Source organism: Electrophorus electricus, chromosome 21 (assembly GCF_041902795.1).
Source record: "Electrophorus electricus isolate QZ-2024a chromosome 21, ASM4190279v1, whole genome shotgun sequence".
In the NCBI taxonomy this organism is placed as follows: Eukaryota; Metazoa; Chordata; class Actinopteri; order Gymnotiformes; family Gymnotidae; genus Electrophorus; species Electrophorus electricus.
Window position 1 is genome coordinate 5,374,459 of NC_137517.1, and position 21,720 is coordinate 5,396,178.

Consider the following 21,720-nt stretch of genomic DNA (forward strand, 5'->3'; position numbering starts at 1 on the left):
AAGGATTTGAACCTACAGAATGAATTTACACAGAGGCAGTGTCTCAATACTGCCCCAAAGTACGATCAAAAGGCAAACAAACTAAAATACACTATCTACACAGAACAAGAATATACATTAAGAAAGATATCCATGCAAATCTTTGACCTTAGCAAGATTTTACCATAAGTGACAATTATTACTTCAGCATGAATTTTACAATTACAAACCAAACATTCCAAGAATAGGATGGGGATACGCCCCCCCCCCCCCCCCCCCCCCCCCACCAAAATAACAAAAACAAACAAACTCAATATAGCTGATGTCCATATTTGTGATGGAATAACAGCAACATACGAGACCAAAATAAATATCAAAAGATTTTTTATATATATATATATATATATATAAAAAAACACACACACACACAGTGGTCTTGCCATATCAGCCATCAAGGAATGAATGACACAAAGAATGTTGCGGAGAACAAAATTCTAATAGAAACATTAACTTTAAATGTTCTGCCCTTCCATAACTTTCCCCACAGTAGCAGTGGAGGTTTCTGGATGGGACCACTAACGTGAAAATACCTATTAAGATCCTCTTCTGCCTTGTGGCTTTTATATATAATGCTTTCACCAACGGAGTGGACACATCCCAAAAAGCACACAACATGCCATCACGATGACAGGTTTAGGAGTTTGTTGTTTTGGTCAAATGATTTACACCTATATCTTTGTCACAGTTAATCAGTTATGTATCCTATGGCTAAAATTATTTAAGCTCCTTCAATATATAGCTTTTTGGTAAACTGTGTAGCTGCTTTGGGGGTGACAGTGGCAATTAAACAGCTGCCACATGAGCTTTAAAACCATGCACGGTGACGCGATTGAATCCTGATGAATAAAAACAAGATGGAAAAAATAAAAAATATTTAACAAATGCCATTTGGCTTCACACAAGCTCAGAGCACAACTGAATTAGAATGACTGATTCCGTATTTCAGGAAGGAGGTAGGGAATCGACAAGCCAATGAGTTCATCACACCAGAACATCACACCTATTCTCCAGTATTATTGACATACTGGTCCCAACAGCAACTGAAATCTTTGGGAGGCTGATCGGACAAAGGGGAACGTTTAAAGACTCCATGTCCTTTGTCAGACGTCCTCTCGCTCTCCGCAGACACGGTCCAGCCTGGTCTCGTCTTCGCTCAGGGCCAAAACTTTATAAACATTTAGAGAAACGAGCAAAAAAAGCCAAAATGAAGGGGGAAAAAAAACAAGCTCAAGCTCCTTAAAAGAAGAGCAGGAGAGAACTGGGACACAGGGAAAGAGGGAGACAGAAAACAGAGCAAGGAAAAGAAAACACGAAGGAGCAAAAGAAATGCTGTCTATAGGGCACAGGCAAGGGAGAGACATTGGTCCACTTCAGGATCGCTCCGTCTTTTCCTGGAGTCCTTCGGTCTGCCCAGCCCGGCTCTCTTGGAGCGGTAGGTAGCGTGTGCCAGACCTTATTGCTGTCCGGATGGTTGTTCCCCCAGCCAAAGCCCACAGACGCCAGACTCCCCACACCTGCGTGCGTCGCCGCGGGCCGCTTTTAATCATCCGTCTGCTGCGCGCGGACGACTAAGAGTCTCCTCTTCCCGACCGGCATGCGGGGTCCCGTGGCTCTCAGAAGCCCCCAGAGAACTGCTCGCTGGCTTAGATGGAAAAGCGCCGCGCGTCTACGGCTACGTGTTTAGCTCTGTGCTGCGACATCCTTCCTGTACTGTACATCTGTTCCAGTACCGTGCAGTTAACCCAGTACTGCTTCAGCCAGTATATTAAATGTACTCCAGTACTGCATGTATGTTTAGCCCAATACTGCGAGTCTAATTCAGTACTGTAAACCTTACCAAGTAATATTCAGTACTGTGTGTCTGATCCAGTACTATAAACAGTCTAGTACTGTGTGTATAATCCAGCACTTTTTAAGTATTTAATCCAATACTGCAAGTCTTCATTGTTTGCCTTGTTTGAGTCTTTCAATGTGGTAGCAGAGTTTGAGGGCAGGACCAAGCTTAAGGCCCATGTATTTCATCACCATGTCACTCCTCAACAGCATGAGGGCTTTCCCGTCTATCTCCTACACACACACACACACAAAGAAACAGCTATGAGCTATGATTTTTAACATAACAGACACAGGCCTACAATAAGGAGTCTTTGAAACATCCATCTGAGGGATACTTTTACCATGACCTTTGTGCAACAATTCTACAGCAGGATGGTGTGTCTTTGAGAGTGCGAGAGAGCAAGCGTGAGTTTTGTTTGTTTGTGTGTGTGTGTGTGTGTGTGTGTGTGTGTGTGTGTGTGTGTGTGTGAGAGAGAGAGCGCGAGTGAGTGTAAGTATTTGTGTGTCTGGGATGTGATGTTGTGCAGAGCTAGGCACTGGTTTTGGGGAGATGAATGCGAGTCTCCCAGGTGAAGTGTAAACACAGATGACGCATGTTCTCAGCAGGCATGTCCTCTCTCTCTCTCTCTCTCTCTCTCTCTCTCTCTCTCTCTCTCTCTCTCTCTCTCTCTCACACACACACACACACACACACGCAAAAAGCCTTTTTCTGTCACTGACATTAACAGCTATTTGCAGATTTAAAATTCAAATTTTCTTTCCATGTTTCATAAATACAGGGGAAAAAAGCCAAACAAACAGGCGAGAACAAATGAAGTCTAAACAAATGAGCAAACCAGACTCATAACTAGAGTTACCCAGTGCTCAGCGCTCACTGAGAGAGGGAGTTGGGAGCTCTGAAGAACATGCGCTGCAAGACTCACGTGCTTCCTGAAGAGTTCTGCATGAGGAGCCAGGGCCGTGGGGTCAGCGTCTTGCACAAACCGCATCACTTCCTCTATGGACCAGGAAGACGGGCTTTTGCCACCAGGAAGCCTTGGAGTCTCGCGTTCTGCTGCTGCTGCTGCATCAGGACCTGTAGTGGAGCTGGCTGCTGAGGGAGGGGGGGAGAGAGAGAGAGAGAGAGAGAGAGAGAGAGAGAGAGAGAGAGAGAGAGGAGGGAGAGAGAGAGGAGGGAGAGAGAGAGAGAAAGGGAGAGAGAGGAGGAGAGAGAGAGAGAGAGAGGAGGGAGAGAGAGAGAGAGAGAGAGAGAGAGGAGGGAGAGAGAGAGGAGGGAGAGAGAGAGAGAAAGGGAGAGAGAGGAGGGAGAGAGAGAGAGAGGAGGGAGAGAGGGAGAGAGAGAGAGGAGGGAGAGAGAGGAGGGAGGGAGAGAGAGGGAAGGAGAGAGAGGGAGAGAGAGACAGAGAGAGGAGGGAGAGAGAGGAGGGAGGGAGAGAGAGAGAGAGAGAGGAGGGAGAGAGAGAGAGAGAGGAGGGAGAGAGAGAGGGAGAGAGAGAGAGACAGAGAGAGGAGGGAGAGAGAGGAGGGAGGGAGAGAGAGGGAGAGAGAGAGAGAGAGAGAGAGAAGGAGGTAGGGAACAAAAGAGAGTGACAGACAGGCAGACGGATAGAGAGTCAGATAAAGTTCTATAATGTCCATGCCCGAGTATGACTGGTTAATAAGTCCACCACCATGGCTGACTTGCTCACAGCTTATCTGCAAAGCCCAAAGACACACCTCTAAACCGGCCTGGCCTGCAGCCTCCATGGAGCACGGCGTTAGCAAGCGAGGGCGTGCTGCCTGCAGCCGCTCGTGTACACCCCGTGGGGTTGCCCTCGATATTCTGTGTAAATTAGTTACATTCAGACAGCCTCCTCCAGGGAGCCACGTGCTGAGAGAAGCGTTTGAGCTGCAGCAACGCTAATAAGATTATTGTAATGCTCCACTGTCTGTCTGTCTGACTGACTTACTGTTTGTCATGTGGGTTACAGCAGTCAAGCAGACCATAACCCACTGCATATTAATGTTCAGAAATATAAATGACCTGAGCCAGTTCAAAGAATGCAAGGATGAATTCTCAATTTCTTTCTATCTCTAGATAAAAAAAAGAACATTTTGTCTGTCTCTCGCTCACACACACAAACACATTTGCAGTTAAATACAAGAGAACAAGTTATGTAAATCATTCAATATTCAGTTAAACATTAATCAAACATGAAGCTGGCCATGTGGTGTACGTAAGCCAGATGAAGAGAAGCAGTTATGGCAGCTATAGACTCGATTTAAGCCGTAAGTAAGTTATGCAAAATGATACGGATCCAATTCAAATTCACTGTGCCAATTGGGTGAATTTAGAACCTGATGTGTGCCAGGCACTTCAGTTTCAAGTGCCGTGAGGAGAAACACACACCTTCTACTCTTCTGTGGTTGCGTGTAGAGGGGTTAGAGGCATGGCGACGCAGTGCAGGGCCGTTGCCATGGAAATAGGGACTGCTGGGTTGGGACTGGTATTCTGAGGTGCTTCTTAGGGTCTGTGGGCGGGGCGTTATGGAATTGGAGGCGGAGTCCATGAATCGCTGCTCCTTCAATAAGCCGTTCTCTTCTGGAGGTAGGGTCTCGGCTACAAACACACACACACACACACACACACACACACACACACAAGCGCGCACGCACGCACAGAGAGAAAGTAAACACAAACTTGTACCTTTGTAAGCACAGACACAGCACCAAAAACACACAAACAAATCCGCTCAAATGCGCTGTGCCACCTTCCGAGGGATGTGTGTCTGTGTGCAGCAGCTTGGGTGACAGGGGGAGTGAGTAGGGTGGGGAGTCCCTGGAGATCCTCTTCACTCCTCTGTTCAGTGCCGGAGCCTCAGACAGCTCCTCCTTCACTGCGCACAGTGCAAAAAAATCTCAGCTGTCACCATGCCGAGAACGAAAGCAAACGCACGCACGTACTTGTGTGAGAGTGGGGGGGGGGGGGGGGGGGCACACCTGTCCTGCTCCTTTCATAGGAGCTGTAGGCGGGGCTAAAGGGCTGGCTGTAGGCGGGGCTAAAGGGCTGACTGCTGAACAGGTCATCACACTGCAGGTGTCTGCACACCATCTCCAGGAATTGCAGAACGAACCCGGCGTTGGAGGCCGACGGCAGCTTCACCGTCCGTGTGCCACCGTCTGTGCGCACTGGCCACAAAAAAACTAATTAAATTCAGCCGAAAGTGGCAAATTAAAAACACGGGTAAGACAGCCCTGACTTCTACGGGTCAGATTTACTTAATCAGCTCGAGCTATAATGGCTAGAACAGTAATCTTCACATAATCAGAATCCTGCTACCTATCAGTAATGGAACAATGGTTTTGTACCCTAGGATGGAATCCTGTCCTGGACATAGCGGTCACAGCTCTTGAAATCCAGGTATTATAGGTTTTCTACCCATGCTAATGATAACTGTCTGGCCACTTTAACTCCACGTGATAACAAAATCCAGGAGCAGAGCTAGATTCGGCCTCCCGTGCTCAATAACCCCTGGCCTGGGAGTCGAAAGCAGAGGGTCTTGGCTACCTCGGACCACCTCTCCGCCTTCGGGCTGGTTCTGCAGGCAACCCAGCAGGACTTTGGGCTGGTAGGCACAGTCCAGGCACGCCTGTACCGTCTGCTGCAGCACTGTGTTCACGGCCCCAGGCCCGAAGTGGTCCGGCAGACGCTGGACCTGCTTGCGATCTAGGTGAGGGCCGCAGTTACCGTGTTTGTTCACGTACACACACACTGAGGGAGAGGGGAGAAGAGAGACTGCAAGTGTGAATCGCGCACATACACACACACACACACACATGCACGCACACACACACGCGCACGCACACACACGCGCACGCACACACACGCACGCACACACACACACGCACACACACACACACACACGCACACACTAATATTCTAAGCGTAGGAGCCACTGCTGCCGTTGGCCTGGAGGTGTATAGCTTGTCAGGAGCGCCGGCCTTACCAGTGGAGACCACTGACGAGCGGCTGCCCGCCGGAGAAAGGCTGTCCCTGGGCACCTGGGCAGGGGGCACTCTTGAGTCAGAACCTGCAGGTGTGGATATGGAGCTCGGGAGGACCTTGGGCTTCCTCTGAGGCACACACACACACACACACACACACACACACACACACACACACAGAGGAACAATTACAATTAACGCTGAGGATTCTCTGTAAGTACGCAAGACCACTAGTGATGGATGATATGGGAAAAATATACTACAGTTATATACTATATCATACAGTATGAGAAAACCCACAGGTGAACAGTTGATTTTTCCACATCATACGCTTCCAGACAAAATACATTACTATACACCACAACATGAAATACGACAATCTACCAAATGACTAAACACGTGGGTGTACACATGGGTCCCCCCTATGTCATGTGGTTAGAGAGGGAATTCTAAAAATGTCTATTGCTCCATCCGAATGTCTGCGGTTTGTGTAACCGTTCACATCAGACGCACCCGAAACGTCTGCTGACGGCAAGTTTCCCTCAGTGGCTGAAGAGCTCATTTGTTGGAATGTACAATTACAACTGCACAGACTTTAATGCAAGTAGCACAAGCCAATCAACACGCGAACACCCACGACCCCTCCCACCCCAAGCACCACCCACGCTCCACCCCTCACCTTGCTACCAGGCTTGGGCCCTCTCTTCTTGTGCGGGCGCGGGGCGATCTGCGGCGTGGGCGTGGCGCCCCCCGGTGGAGCAACTGCATCCTGAGCTGCCGCCGACGCCGCCAGGGCCTTCAGCAGGGCCATGGTCTCGCTCTTGGGCCTCCGACCTCTCACCCCCTTGCGGACTGGCAGCGGGGGGAGGGGCGTGGGAAGGCGGTACGCCGGCTGCATGGAGCGACGCGTCGGCTTGGACGGAGAGGAAGAGGAGGAGGAGGCAGAGGAAAGGGCAGGGGACGGCTTCGGGAGGGTGACTGTGGAGGGGCAAAAATAATTCCCTGGTTAGCGCGCCGGCAGCGTGAGGCTCAGTTTGGAGCGCCAGCGGAGTGCTTTGGCTTGCTTTGGGCACCATGTTTGCATCAAAAATGGTCTGAGAAAGACACCCGGTACCCAACGACGACAGAGAGTGGATATGGACCAAAGGAACTGGGGCGAAGCGCAGCGAGAAGGCTTTTCAGAAAGCACAGGACCTCCTGCTTCCTGCGCCCTCTGCGAGAGGAGGAAGCACGTTATTCCCATGTCCCGACTCTTTTCTCCGGGGGTTAAAGAAGTCTAGGCACAAGTGCAAACGCAAAACAAACGCACGCAGTTAAAAGGTCACAACATGCTAAATATGTGACAGGTACACAGGCAAACAGCACAGTGCTCCCACAACACCAGGCTCACGCAGGTTACTGTTGCGCGCGCGTGTTTGCACGTGTGAAAGTTAAAGAAAGAAAAACAGAAAGAAAGAGTAGGATTGGAGCGTGAGGGTGTTTGTGTGTGTGTGTGTGTGTGTGTTTAAGATTAAGTGTTTACCCTAAATAACTCCTGTATGACTAAGCTGGTGGGCAATGTGAGAGGGAAAAACCCCTGGGCCAGTGTCCCAGCGTTCCCTCTGCACTGATCGAGCAGCATATGGGAATGATCACTGCCTCATCATCCCTGTGACCCACTACCCTCGAGAGGCGGTGTGCGCGCGCTGGGCTACATCTGTGGCCTGGTCAAGGGGTGTGTGTGTGTGTGTGCGTGTGTGTGTGTGTGCGTGTGTGTGTGTGTGAGATGAAATCAAACAAACAATATAAACTAAAAATAATGAATGCAGGAAAAGAGGAGGGGCCCTAAAGAGGGGGCGGAGAAACAGCACAGAACCAGCAAGGACAGAGAGAGAGAGAGAGAGAGAGAGAGAGAGGCTAAAAATAAATAAATAAATAAAGATCGGTCTATTAATAATCATAATCCTGGTAAATATTCATATTCAAACAGTTCTGGAGCTGCAATGATAAATGAGCAACAGCAAAACTCCAAAGACAAAACACATGCTCAGCTAACACCAGCTTGCAGGCTTACAAATGCTCACATACTTGGTTGTGATTTAGGCGCTAGCAAAACTGCTGCAGACACAGATTTAAAAACAAACAAACCAAAAAACAAACAGTCGTATTTATAATATTTAGATTAAAATTCTAATTTGTATATTTAAATTTAAAAAATTAAACGTAAATAACAGACTGCATATTGATGCAAGTCGCGCATTTTCCATTATGAAATGCATAAATTATATTCTGGTATAATACAAAAATAAATATCCAAATAAAACCCAGAAGCACAAAACGCGAGCTAGTTTAATGCACCAGAAGACCCAACCGGCTCACGTCAAAAGGAGTAAAACGTGCTTGCGATTCGGACCAAAAAAAGAAGAAGAAAAGGGGGGCATTTCCTGCCCTCGCTCTGCTCGGTCACAACGGAGACAATCACCGGTCCAACGCGGTACCGTGAGAGAGGACCGAGTCACAAACAGAAAACGGAACAAAAGCCGGTTAACTCACCGCGCAGAAACGGCTCCGGTCGCTCCGGGGAACAACCGGCAACCTGCGCGGCCACTGACCTGAGCCCCCTCGGGTCACACGAGACGACCGGCGAAAGCGCAGCGGCGAGCGCGGCAGCAGAGACCGAGAGCGCGGGGCCGACGGCTCCCGTCGAACGGAGAGGGAGGGAGGGAGGGAGGGAGGGAGCGCGCGCGGCGGGGAAGGCGGAGCGGTAAAACGGTTAAAAAAAAAAAAAAAAAAAAAACACGCGCGCGAGGCTGGGAGAGATCTCAGCAAGGCGCTGATGTCCAGGGGAGGGTCACGGACGAGGACCGGGAAGGACGCTGCAGAGAAACGACTATTTTTTATTTAAAAAATTAATTAATTAAAAATAAAAAAATAATATTATATATATATTTTTTTTCTTTTTAAAAAAATTAATATTTTTATATATATATATATATATATATATATATATATATATATATATATATAATATTTTTTTTTCCTTTTCTCTCTCATACGGACCCGGTGCGTATACGGTGCGTGGCGATAAACGGCCACCGTCTGACTCGTAAGTACCGCGCGTCCCCCAGGTTCTCCCAGCTGCTTCATCTCTTGCACTGCTCGAGTTTCGGAGGTTTTTAATCAATTTTAATGTTTAAATTTAAAGCTTGGCATAAGGCTCTGCGACATGCGTATGCCGCCGTAAAAAAGCACACCTCTTCTCTACCAACCTCGATTACCACGACTACGATAATTATAATAGTCTCAGTGCATTTGAAACGGAATCATTTCAATGTTAGAACAGCGGAGGGATTTTACAATCCATAACGATGACCCTTAATGGAAGAGGAGACCGTTGCCAGTGCTGCTATGACAACAAGGATGATTGACAGCTGCAAACCCGGCCAACCTCTTGCCTTTGTCTGAGCTAATTAAAGCTACTTTTCAATTAAATCCCATTATGTCACATAACCTTATCTAAAATTTAATTCAGCCGAGAAAAGGCATCAGTCGCTTAAAAATTTTAACTCGGACATAAAGCGAGACAAAATTACAGTACATGCAATGTATTTTGGGGTATGTTGTCATAGCAACATTTTTTTCTCAAATTATATATTCTAATGAAAATGGATGACACAAATGGATTTATGTTAATTGTTTTTCCTACTAAATGTAACCTAGCAGGATGGAGGCACAGAGAGCAGAAAACCAGGTCAAAACACGCTACAAGACTGACACTTAACTGAAATTTATAAATATTTCCAATATTCTTCCAATCATTACCACTCATGGGCCTGCAGTCCACCATAAAATAATCACATCGAAAATGACTGTAAATCTGGCAACATGAATGTACAAAAGTAAAGCATGTATTATTACAATAGAGTGATTCGATGTGAACTATTGCTTCATGTTTGTTATTAGTCTGCAATGCTACTATTACCAAACTCACTCCCAGGGTTGCGTAAAATAACAGAGATTTTCCCGTGTCTTGAGTTATTGTGATTACATTAAAAATTCCAAAAAGGTCCCGCTTTATCATGGCCTAAAATAAATGTGTGCGCCCTCTAGTGTACAAACAGAAAAATGGCAAACTCAAACCCCCAACAACCAGCCAACCAAATAAACAGTAAAATATGTGACATCCAAACACATTTCCCTCCTTGACTGTGTTCTAAATAGCCTACAACACACTTCTCCTGTACTGATTTGGCACCAAATCAGTATGCCACATGCAAACAAAATGAATTTTTCCAGTACACAAGATACCCAGATAATGTACCACTCCAGCCAAATATTCCTGACAGGAGCTATCTTCATGGTGCACTGCATCCTGTCATGCAAAGGTGGCGGAAAATCTTTCTTAAGTGGCCGGAACCTTCATATATTCACGTGTGCCTTTATGGTTCCCGTTCATCGTGTATTGAACACTACATTGCACACTACTACGGGGACCAGTGGTAGTACTGAGTGCAACATGCAGTATACAGTATGAAGTAGGCTACTTTGAACAAAAGGCTACTTTGAGCCTTTGTCTTTCATTGCTGGGAAGTGTGTCTAGTCATGCAAGCCGTTTTTGTGTCATAGGCCACTGCTGTGTGTTACATAGCCAACTATTTCAACTAAGTCACAGCTCAGATTTGAACAGTTAATAATAAATTCTTACAGAGGTCGATATGCGACCCAAGAGGCAAAATTGGCAGCGAGAACCCTACCGCTCAGTCCACTGACAGCCGCAATTTCCCCCTGCAGACTAAACCTACAGTCTCTCTGAAGAACACATTTCCAGCTCGCTTCAGACGACGAGGATATGAGACTATAGCTTGACCTACTTAACACAGCATCCAAGACTTATACATGTCTCGACTTTCATGAATCTAACAGCCTTATTTTACAAGGCTATACTGAAGTCTTGTAAAATATATTGCTATAGGGCCTTTACAGCGCCACAAAAAGTTTAGGAACTACCGAGTGTATAGACCTATGCTGCCACCTTGTGGTTGCTGATGAGCATTGCTGGAAAGTCTAGAAATATTCTTTATAATACTGTATATAAAATTATACAAGAACACTTTGACTAAACTGTCTTGACCATCCTGGTATTACAACATTAGTAGAAGGGAACAGATATTAGAAAAGAAAGTCTATTCTGGGCACTGTAATTAGAACCTAAACATTTCAAGGCAGTCTGGCAGTATAACCAATTAAAAACCTCCCTAAAAGAGGTGGAAACTTCCCTAAAAGGACGCTTGTGTGTGCATGCGGCATAGAGTAGTGGGCTAAGCACCAAATGTGTATGTCTGTCATGACTGAGACTTACAGATCTCATTTTCAGGTTAAAGAAAGTCAATAAATAAGTGTCCTTTGGTGCTTGTTCTCACAGCATTTAAGATGCCCTCATATTAGCTGCCCAGCCTCCAGCACACACGGTGAAGAGTCATCTTTACAGACACGTTTTAGGCCCCGACAGTGTGGACCAGGTTACACCCGTTATGTGACTCACTGCTGTTCCCGGGCGGCTGCAGGCTGTGTTTGGTCACCGAGCACCAGCCCACGGGGAAGATGTCCCTGGAGTCGTAGCGACACCAGTAATCGAATGCCCCCCTCCAGCCGTCGAACATGATGAAGACCTCATCGCCCTTGATCTCACCGACGGTGGCGGGGCAGATGAGGTATGGGTTCTTCTTGTCCACCGCCTCCAGTTTCATGCCAGGCTTGAAACCGTTCTGAGGCGGCCTCTGAGGTTCCTGCAGGAGGGGGCGAGAAAGCCACGAGTCAGACTGCGGCACAAAAAGGGCAGGGGGGGTGTGTGTGTGTGTGTGGGGGGGGGGTAATCGAACACAAGACCAGGCGGAGAGAGACGCTGGCGGGCAGGTGACGCGGGCACCTTTTTGAACGCGGAGCCGGGCGCCATCTCAGCCCCGTTCAACGTCCTCAGCAAGAACATGGGCCAGGAGGAGGCGTTCATCCTGAACCCTGCGTGCACAAGAGACGGAGCGAGGAAAAGAGGGAAAGACAGAGGAAAAGGGAGAACAGGAATGAGAAAAGCTGCGATTTGTGAGTCAAATGCAATCAACCATTTCTCCGCATGCCTCTTGTGCGTTTACATTCCGATTTAAGAGGCTGTCCTGTGTGAAAACACTGAAGTGAGAATATTGTCATCGTGTTAGGTATTATTACATTCACATTTAAGTATTTCAGGGCCAAAAGATTTGCTTCTGAAAAGTTGTCTATGCAACAGTAACAATGAGACTAAACTGGATCCATGAATGTAAGTGGACGTTCTCCTCTACCCAGCGGCGGCTGCAGCATGTCTCCGTTCTTCTCGCACGTCCCTATTGGCTGAATGTCAGACGAGTCGACCAATCTCCAGAAATCATTGGTGTTGTCGCTGCCATCCAGGCGCAGCCGGAGCCTTATGCCCGTCATGCCCATCACCGTGGCGATGCAGACTGACGTGGAGTTGCGAGGGTCGCGAGCCTCTAATTTCATGCCTGCTTTGAAGTCGTTTGAGGGAGGGATACGAGACTAAAGACAGAAGACATTTGTTTACATTTTAAGCATTTGCCCTTTAGTATTCTTTTCAACACACTTTAAATACATTAACAACATTAAATATTTGCATGAATGTTATTCCCAAACAGGATTCAATACCCATTAAGCGCAGAGGGGCCGTGATCATTTCAGTTTGGTTAAAGTGACGTGCATTTTCCTGGAATCTGTGCACTGAAGAGCAGACATAGATCTGCAGCTCTCCCTGTTGTGGTTTAGGGGAGCGAACAGAGTCACATGACCTGCTGCGTGCGGTGCTCCTTTACCTGTCTGAAACAGCTGGGCGGGGCAGGTGTGGACGAGGTCTCCTTCAGATACTCCTCCCAGGTGAAAGACTCGGGAGCTACGCACGAACGAACACATGGATGCACGCACTTTTCATTGCATGTTCTACAGAACGTAATACACAATGTGCTGTTGCCAGTGGCGTACACAAGAGGGTGCTCTAATCATAAAAACAGAACACCCTTTCAACTCGATTTCTCAGAGCCCTGGAAACTAATCTTGTGTTTTAAAAAACAGAACTTAAAATTTGAATGAGTGATTAACAGACAGGGAAGTTCATCCAACACCAGTTAGAACCATCTCTGTACGAGTTAACAATGGTTATAGAAGTAAACGCTGATTAGAGATCAGTGTTTCAGCTGATGGTGTATTACCTTTAACTGGCGCAGGGCCCTGGGTGTTGACAGGCGTGCTCCTGCCTGGCCTCTCCTTCTTACCATCTTTCTGATCTAGAAACAGAGACACCGAGTATTAAATGAATGCCGCAAGAATTCCGCCCATCCACAGAAAGCTGAAGATGAACTTGGATGTGCAGTTCTGCAGCAGTACTGCATGGCACGGCTGTAGAAGAATATACAGTCACTGCCAAGCTCAAACAGAAGAAAAAAAAAGATGCGAACAGCAAATTGTGAGGTGGGTTTACTCTCAGACTCGATATAAAGCCAAACATGCAGAAGCTATTATTTGTTTTTTGGGGGGGTTTATGCAGCATAAATGTGATAGCCTGGGGGAGTGCTTGGCCTTGTTCACATCAGAAAGCCCCGCCCATGGCAGATTGGATCCACCTTTCAGCGCGGTCCTCCCCATGCTGATTCGCATGTGTTCAGTGGTACCGGTGCAGTCCTACAGAACCCCACCATGCAACCTGTTGGTGGAGAGAGAGAGAGAGGTGATCAGCTGCCAGAGCACCGGGACCACAGGTTCCTGCCGGATGCGGGGTGTCACTGCCCCTTGTCGAGAACACTCTGGTTCCAGCACATCTGCAAACAAAAAGACCCCCGGACATGTAAAGAAAAGGGAGTACCCCACCGCCATCTGCGTTTAGCACAACAGGGGTTGTACAATATGGACAGAACTTTGTGCCGTGATGCCATGAGGCACCACGTGAGAACGGGGGCTGCAAATCCGAGCGCCAACCTGCCAATGGCTGCTGCTCATCAGAAAGCGCTGGTGGGAGACTGTGAAGAGTGCAGTCAGATCCACAGAGGATTGGCTACGGGGGATCGGAGTCAGACCCTCACGGACTGCAACGCAATCCAGCATCTCTTTCAGTGAACCCAGAAACCCTTGCTTCAGACACCTCTTAAACCAATCCTTGTGCCTGCAGTACATGTCTGAGCAGCTCCGTGCTTGGCTGATTTGTCCACGAGTGACTGGAGTTTTTGTAAGGCCAAAATTAGCTTCGATTGTCCCGGGAGCAGTAATTCGAGTTCAGCAAGTTCATTTTTATATTATTCGTCATAAATGTTCAGCCTCACTAGCGTGACAGGCTTTCTGCGATGAAATGTAACAGTGCCACTCATATACATGCAGCACCAGTAGACTTATAACTTAACAGTCATTATTCGTTTGGGGATAAAAGAAAATCCCTCTAACAATTCCATCACGCTCGGGGAAAAAGCGCACGCTGGTCCCAGCAGGTGTGGACGCAGTTAGCTTAAACGTCCATTTAGGAAGGCTTTTAGCGCTGTGTCGAAAGCGGCGGCTGTACGTTAACCGACCAATTGACCGTGCCTGCTCACCATGCTTCGACAGGCTGTCAGCACGAACTCACGCAGGAGCTCCACACCCGGGGCTGTCCCACTCGACTCTGACCAGGGATGTTTATGCGATAAACGTATTCCAATACATCCATAGTCACAATAATAAAAAAAAAGTTCACTATAACGGCATGGAGCAATAATATTGTTATATTGTTATTAATATTATTATATATATTGATCGTTGTTATATTAACAACGATCAATAATGAGGTACTGATGTGACATTTGCGTAGTGCTATGCCCTGTAATAAAACTCCGGAGGTAAAGATTGCTTTCTAAACGATTATCCATCTTCCACATAAGTAAGCAGGCCTGCCGACCCACGTGCTGATGCAACATCCAGTGCTGGGATGTCGCACTGGACGGTCACCCTTGACAACGTGAGCTGTTGAGCCTTGATAGAGGTGCTGGCCCCAGCCTCAGCCCACTAGCTGAAAGTGCACTCAGGATTCGCCATGCGTCCAGCAAAGGTGCGGAGCTCCGGTAAACGCAGAGGAAGGATGAAACGTTAGTGGCAGTGCCTGTCACCCAGATGTCTGTCCGTTTTTCATATCCGCAAGAAAGAAGCGCCGGATGATGCCAATTAGCAGCAGTGGGGCATCCATCCACCTGTCCGAACATCAACCACATCACGGGGTGGCTTTGGTTGCATCTCTGCCTCGACTCCCCCCTCCGGAGACATCAGGCCTGACAGATGAGCAGCAGGCAGTATACAAGCAAGAGCTTTTATCAGCATAAAAAAATAAACACGAACTTTCAGGATTGTGAAGCTAAGTGGCTTAGACAATGCACAATATGCATATCTATTGCAGTGCAACCTGCCATGGGGGCCTTGTTTTCTCCACCATCCCTCCTCCTCCTCCTCCTCTTCTTCTTCTCCTTCTCCTCCTCTCTCATCCTTCCATGTTTTCTCCCAGACTCCTCTGGGCTCTGAATGCGAGTGTGTGTTTATGGCTCGTGTGTGTGTGTGTGTGTGTGTGTGTGTGTGTGTGTACATATGAGGGGCGTGTATGGTGGAGCCTTAGAAATCATGAAAGGCATTCCACGCACCCCCTCCTCCCAGAGTGAGTCTGAGCACCCCAACCCAAATCCTGCCCCCCCTCCCTCCTGGCCTCTTCTAAATGAATTCCACTCATTCCAATCAGAGCGCAGACTCAGGCCCCAAGAGAACAGTGGTTGTTGTGGTATTTGAAGGCACATGTTGGACTGTAATCGTAGCTTAATTAATTTGTAACTTAAAAATGACATGAGATGTGTTTCTGCTGTGTGTGTGTGTGTGTGTGTGTGTGTGTGTTTGTGTATAAATGCACATATAAACACATATGCAAGCTGCAAAACAAATCGCCTCTTGAGAATAATTAATGCTATTAACACTAATAATTAACCATTACTTTCTATATGCTAGAGTGCATCCTAACTGCCGAAGGCTATAGCCTACTACACCTGTGTAAAGAGTGCTCTGGCATTCCAGAGAAAGTATAGACACCCTTTTAAAAATATTAAATATTACTCAAGTAAAGGTAGAAGCCCTTTATTCATATTTTAATACCACAGTTACAGCACACAAGCACTTGCTTTTAAATGTACTTAAGTGTCTAAAGTAAAAGTACCATGAGTTATTATAATTCTAACTATGTTACATTCATTTGAGAAACAATTTCCAATAAGGAGACCATAAAAATAAATGCAATGATTCCTTCTTGTTTCAATCATATCTTCTGAACATAAAAGCAAGAGTGTGACAGTGACTGGTCCCCACAGACAATGCAAGGGTAGACCCACATGACCGCTATATATACCGCTACATGGCTGTAGCTAGCTGTAGCTTAAATGTTGTAATTGCATGGCTGTAGCTTAAACGTTGTAACTGCATGGCTGTGGCTAGCTGTAGCTTAAACGTAATTGCATGGCTGTAGCTAAATGCTGTAATTGCATGGCTGTAGCTAGCTGCTGTAATTGCATGGCTGTAGCTAGCTGGTGTAATTACATGGCTGTAGCTAGTTGTTGTAATTGCATGGCTGTAGCTAGTTGTTGTAATTGCATGGCTGTAGCTAGCTGGTGTAATTACATGGCTGTAGCTAGCTGGTGTAATTACATGGCTGTAGCTAGTTGTTGTAATTGCATGGCTGTAGCTAGCTGTTGTAATTACATGGCTGTAGCTAAATGTTGTAATTACATGGCTGTAGCTAAATGTTGTAATTGCATGGCTGTAGCTAGCTGTTGTAATTACATGGCTGTAGCTAGCTGTTGTAATTACATGGCTGTAGCTAAATGTTGTAATTGCATGGCTGTAGCTAAATGTTGTAATTGCATGGCTGTAGCTAAATGTGGTAATTGCATGGCTGTAGCTAGCTGTAGCTAAAAGTTGCAGCTGTATGTCAGTGACTCAACAGGTGAAACAAAATCAAGAAAGGTCGCCATGCTTACATTTTTAAAAGCGCACCATATTCTTTAGGATGTTTTAGGCAATCCGATTTCCTTCCACTTCAGAGTAATAAGCCCCGACACAAGCAGAAAGCAGTGGAGCGAAAAGCAGGATATTTTACCTTGGAATGTAGTGGACCAAAAACAGCAAGTCTCCAAATATGGAAACACTTTTCATACAGTGCACATATCTGAAAAGTACAGACTTGTACCAGAGGTCCTCTGCTGGCGTCCACCACCGCCTTTACGGTCCTGCGCATGAGCGGAGCTGTTCGGAGACCCGGGAACAGTAACGGCAGAAAGGCGGCAGAGGGGAACCAACCCCCGAGCTAACCGCAGCTGCTTGCTGCCGCTTTAACTTCTGCCACCGCCGAGAACAAAGCGCCATAACTCACGCTGACCTAACCGATCGTAAAAGCCGCGGCACAAATAAAAGTGGACCGAGCTGAATTGGACTGAACAGTAATTCACTTCACTGTGGGTTAAAAGAGCCACGGGAGCTCGGGGGGTGTTGGAGGAAAGGCTCTTAGCAGAAAAAAACAATTACGAGCGACCCCCGACACAAACACAGGCCGCCCCGTCTCCCGCCAAGGCCACTCTGTCATTTTAATTACTGCCAGGGGGAGGAGTGAGACAGAAAGAGACAAATCCGCAGCACGCTTTACAAGTTCACAACTGGAAGCTGCGCTGCCAATTTCCATTTTAACCTCCCCCAATTACAAAAGTAGTAGTTTGCCCAGAACACCAGCACTGATACCAAAGACGAATGCCACTAAATTACTAAAGTTAGAATCTTTCTGAGACAGCTCACTCTTGAAAAAGTAAATGTTGTCTGAACATGCCCGAAAACACATGCAAAACTTCTACACAGATGTTGCATGTTTGAAACACTGAAGCCTGTGATATGTCATTATTGTCGATTGCTATCAACATGCAAACATGCGAATTGCACATTTCACAGCTACAGTAGGAAATGTTGTGTTTCTTCAGGTATGACATGAGGGCCTCTGTCTGCTGCCCTGTCACGGCAAACAAATAAAACTCAGACCGCACACGAGAACAGCCAAGGGCCAGTCGGGAATGTAAAAAGTGCAAGTTGGTACAAATGCCTGAGGATTCCGGAACTCTGAGAACAAAGCTGCTTCAGCTATCTGAGAATTCCGGAGAAGGTTGAGGGGAATGGAGCTACCAAGGCTGAAAGGTGCTGGGCCCACACTCGAGGCCCAAAAACACACCCCACATCCCTCCACCTCTGTCCAACTCTCCCTGAACTCAGGATAATTACGGGGGGAGGGAGATGCGGAGAGACCACCCGAGTGGAAAAGAAAGGCAGCCCATCCCAGAAGTTCGCGGGCCGGCGGCAGTAAGGCTGCGGCTGTCAGCGATGAGCGCCGACACTGTGTGACTGAGCGAATGCGTCGAGACTTCCCAGGGTTTCAGAGCCTCTGAACGCATAGCATAAAATGAGACAAGGATCCTAAATTCTTCATAAAAGACCCACATTCATTTAGGTTTTAATTGCTTGACACAAATTCAAACATTGGATTTAATTTTGCTATTTAAAATTGGCTGGCAATTTGGGGACTCAATTATCCAATATGTTGACTAAAGGGATCCTGTAGTCATGCTCGTGGAACTAGCCTTGAATTGCTCTGCCTACTTATATCATGCCCATGTAAAGCCCATAAGTGGCATGGAAATCAGGAAACTTAATACAGCTAATAGCAGGCTTTTTTAAAATGTTAAAACTCCACCTATCAGCGAGAACTCGTGCTACCAGTTTTGTATGAGTGTGGAAAACATCTCCCTGGCAGTGCAAAGATCTTCTCCTGATGCGCAGGAAGTCTCGCAGTCAGGTCTGGATGACACGCTCCACCTACATCAGGTGATGTGCCTGATGCAGGCAGACCCCGCTCACCTGAGTTCAGAAGAGACCATGTTCTGGAGACGACTCATGCCAAAACCCAGGGACAATAACAAGGTGCTAGAGCAAAAAGGCCATCTCTTGCAAATCACAGAGAGAGAGAGAGAGAGAGAGAGAGAGAGAGAGAGAGAGAGAGAGAGAGAGAGAGAGAGAGAAAGTCAGAGGAGGTAAAGACAGAAAATGAAAAGTGTACCGAATATTCTTTTGAACTGCCCTGCTGTATAACACACCTCTGAACATGAAAGAATTAACAGGGCAATTATAACAATGTAATACGTGTGTGTCACTGCATGCCAAAGTGGTTCACACAGGAATTCTGTTAACATTTCAATGCAACTATGGTTTGTCAACCTGTTTTCTGAGAGGCACTAAGAATTTCCAGACCTGTCTGTTGCCACCCACCAACAGTACACGGGGTACATACAACCGCTCAGGTAAGGCATGTAGTGCGAGTGAGTGCAATCCCACCCTTGTAGAAGTGCAGGTCAGAAGCCACAGTGGGTCGCATGCATCCTGCTTCCCAAGCCTAGTCCCACCCACTGAGAGAAATGTGAATACACAGTACAGCTGTGTGTGTGTGTGTGTGTGTGTGTGTGTTAACGCAATCCTGAACCTCAGCTGCTTTACAGTTATCTGCTCACAAGTCTCACAATTAGCGCCTCTTTTTAAGACAAAGCTGTCTGCTGGACTACATATATTTAAAATTTGTTTTGAAACTTTAAAAAAAAATAAAATATATATATATATATATATATATATATATATATATATATATAACATTTAAAATATTAAAATATTTAATATTTTGTCAATGGTAACAAAAAATAATGACAAAATCACAACCTTGAAAAAAGCTTTATACTGAGTATAAAATAAAACACAATTAGAAAATGTATCTAAAATGGAGATGACTGACTTCCATGACTAGTGATACTGTAGGCACTCATGACTGTGCTTCCTCCACAAAGCCCAAGTGTGCTGAAACCGAGAAGGTTTTGCAGAATCGATTCATATTAAGCGAGCGCCTTCACATTATCCATTAAATTAAACCTGTATCTTATCCATGTAGTTAAACCTGTCAAAAATCGCAAGTGATAAAAGGGCAAGTAGTTTCTGTCTTGCTCACTACATAACAAGAAAGAGAAAAAATGAACCGATGTTAATCTGCAGGCGAACTGTTTTAACTGTGTTAATCAGAGTGTAGGCTAACTGCACTGTTTTTTAACACAGCAGCTCTAAATAGCGATTTGAATCAAGGTTAACAATGCATTATTTCTGTTGCTATGAGAGGAAGAAGTCTGAATTAACAGAACTCCTTATCATGTGCACATGTTAAAAGCGTGAGAACAAAGACGCAAGAGAGCAGGGAAATTAGTGTCATAATTTTAGATTGATGTGCATCTCAGTGTGTGTTCAATGTGTACTCTTGCAGGTGTACCATAGTCCTCCTCTTTGGTAGTCTCTGCATGCATGATAAAACATTTTGCTGGATAACAATGAGAGGGGCATCGTACATTTAATGAATGGATATTTTATTTGACACCTCAGATTAGCACTCAGGCACACAAAAATATTTTCTGTTGATATTCTATAGTGAAACAGGTAGCAAAGCAACACAAATATGTATTTACAAACTGGCCAAAACATACCATATTATAAACAGACAATTCATCAACTGAGGCTCAACATAACTTTTGAAAAAGAATGTGATCAAACAAACATACTTATTTATATCCTTGTGGGATACTCATGATCATTTATTACACATTATATTAAATATTTACTAGAAATATATCATCTTCTTAAATAATTGTGAACTCCATAGCAACAGAAGCGACGACGCGACAAAGCTGAGAATATAACTTCCTTGTGCAGATTTCCCCACACAAAAGAAGCAAAATCTTGATCAAAAAGTGTCTCTCCACTCTAAATCTGGGGGACGCTGGACAACCGTCTACACATCACTACAGCCAAGACCGTCCCAACTGATCATCAGCGAAAACCCACGCCTATTTAAAAAGTAACCCTTAATATTAAAACGTACACACCAATATTAAGTAAACGTGAAACTTCCATAGGTAATAAAGTACTCTAGGTATTGTAATACCGGGTACTTCGGTGTAATCCGTTTTAAAAGGCCTCTCCATGCGTCACTTTTGGGCCCGCTGACGACTCTCATAAAGTCATGAGGACTGGAAAAGGAAACGATTGACGAGCAGCCATCAACAAACACCACGTCCGAGCAAACTATAGCTTGGACATCTATGCCAAAGCGGACGAATCCATCAGCCTTCCTTAAATCCAAGCCGACAGGATGAAACCGAGAGAATTGCGGAGACGAACGCCAAATAAATATTAGTGCTAACGGGGGGTAAACGCCCATCAGTAGGCAACCACTTTGGAAATAACATAAATCCAGAAATACACTGCGAGGGAAGAAAGTGTTGACAGTGAAGGTATCGTTTAAAATCCTTTCGATCCAACCAGCAGGAGAAATTATTTTTGGCACCGGATATACCGAACGTTTATATAGCGCGTAGAATCGGTTAAAGGCCAAAAGGAATCACCTTACCTTGACAAATCTGTCGAAATTGAAGCAGATCTTAGTACTTTTCGTGGAACCTAGCCGCCATATTTCGATCCCCTGTGCGCATGTTCACCAGCGAGAAACGTTACGTTTAGAGTTTTCCACTGGAGCTCCTCTACACCGCCCACTAAATGCAGGGTTATTCACGAACATAACTTTCATTATGACAAATAACTAAAAAAAAGAAGAACCAAACCATTTTCTCACAGATGAATTTGTACTTGCAAATAGTTACTTAAGGTAGATGGATAATAAAAGCATTGCTTCTCAAGTGACCTGTAGGCCTACAGCAAAATATTATTTTTTGA

The 21,720-nt window shown here is 45.9% G+C and overlaps 1 protein-coding gene across 3 annotated transcripts; it reads right to left on the reverse strand.

Annotated features, from left to right (window-relative positions):
* Positions 1-266: 266 nt before the first annotated feature.
* Positions 267-21,533, reverse strand: LOC113570318 (sex comb on midleg-like protein 2). 3 transcript variants are annotated; one of them, XM_035521331.2, is made up of 15 exons: positions 21,398-21,533; positions 13,500-13,579; positions 13,089-13,163; positions 12,696-12,772; positions 12,171-12,405; positions 11,765-11,853; positions 11,381-11,624; positions 6,539-6,837; positions 5,862-5,988; positions 5,423-5,626; positions 4,855-5,043; positions 4,626-4,751; positions 4,265-4,474; positions 2,799-2,965; positions 267-2,106 (listed from the first exon to the last, which is right to left on the reverse strand). In XM_035521331.2, exons 2-15 carry the CDS (start codon positions 13,531-13,533, stop codon positions 1,981-1,983), a joined length of 2,202 nt encoding a protein of 733 aa, XP_035377224.1. In that variant the 5' UTR covers positions 13,534-13,579; positions 21,398-21,533; the 3' UTR covers positions 267-1,980. The 3 variants fall into 3 exon arrangements, with proteins under 3 accessions (XP_035377224.1, XP_026854453.2, XP_035377225.1); XM_026998652.3 differs by having other exon boundaries at positions 2,799-2,968; XM_035521332.2 differs by lacking the exons at positions 12,696-12,772; positions 13,089-13,163; positions 13,500-13,579; positions 21,398-21,533 and having other exon boundaries at positions 2,799-2,968; positions 12,136-12,260.
* Positions 21,534-21,720: the final 187 nt, after the last annotated feature.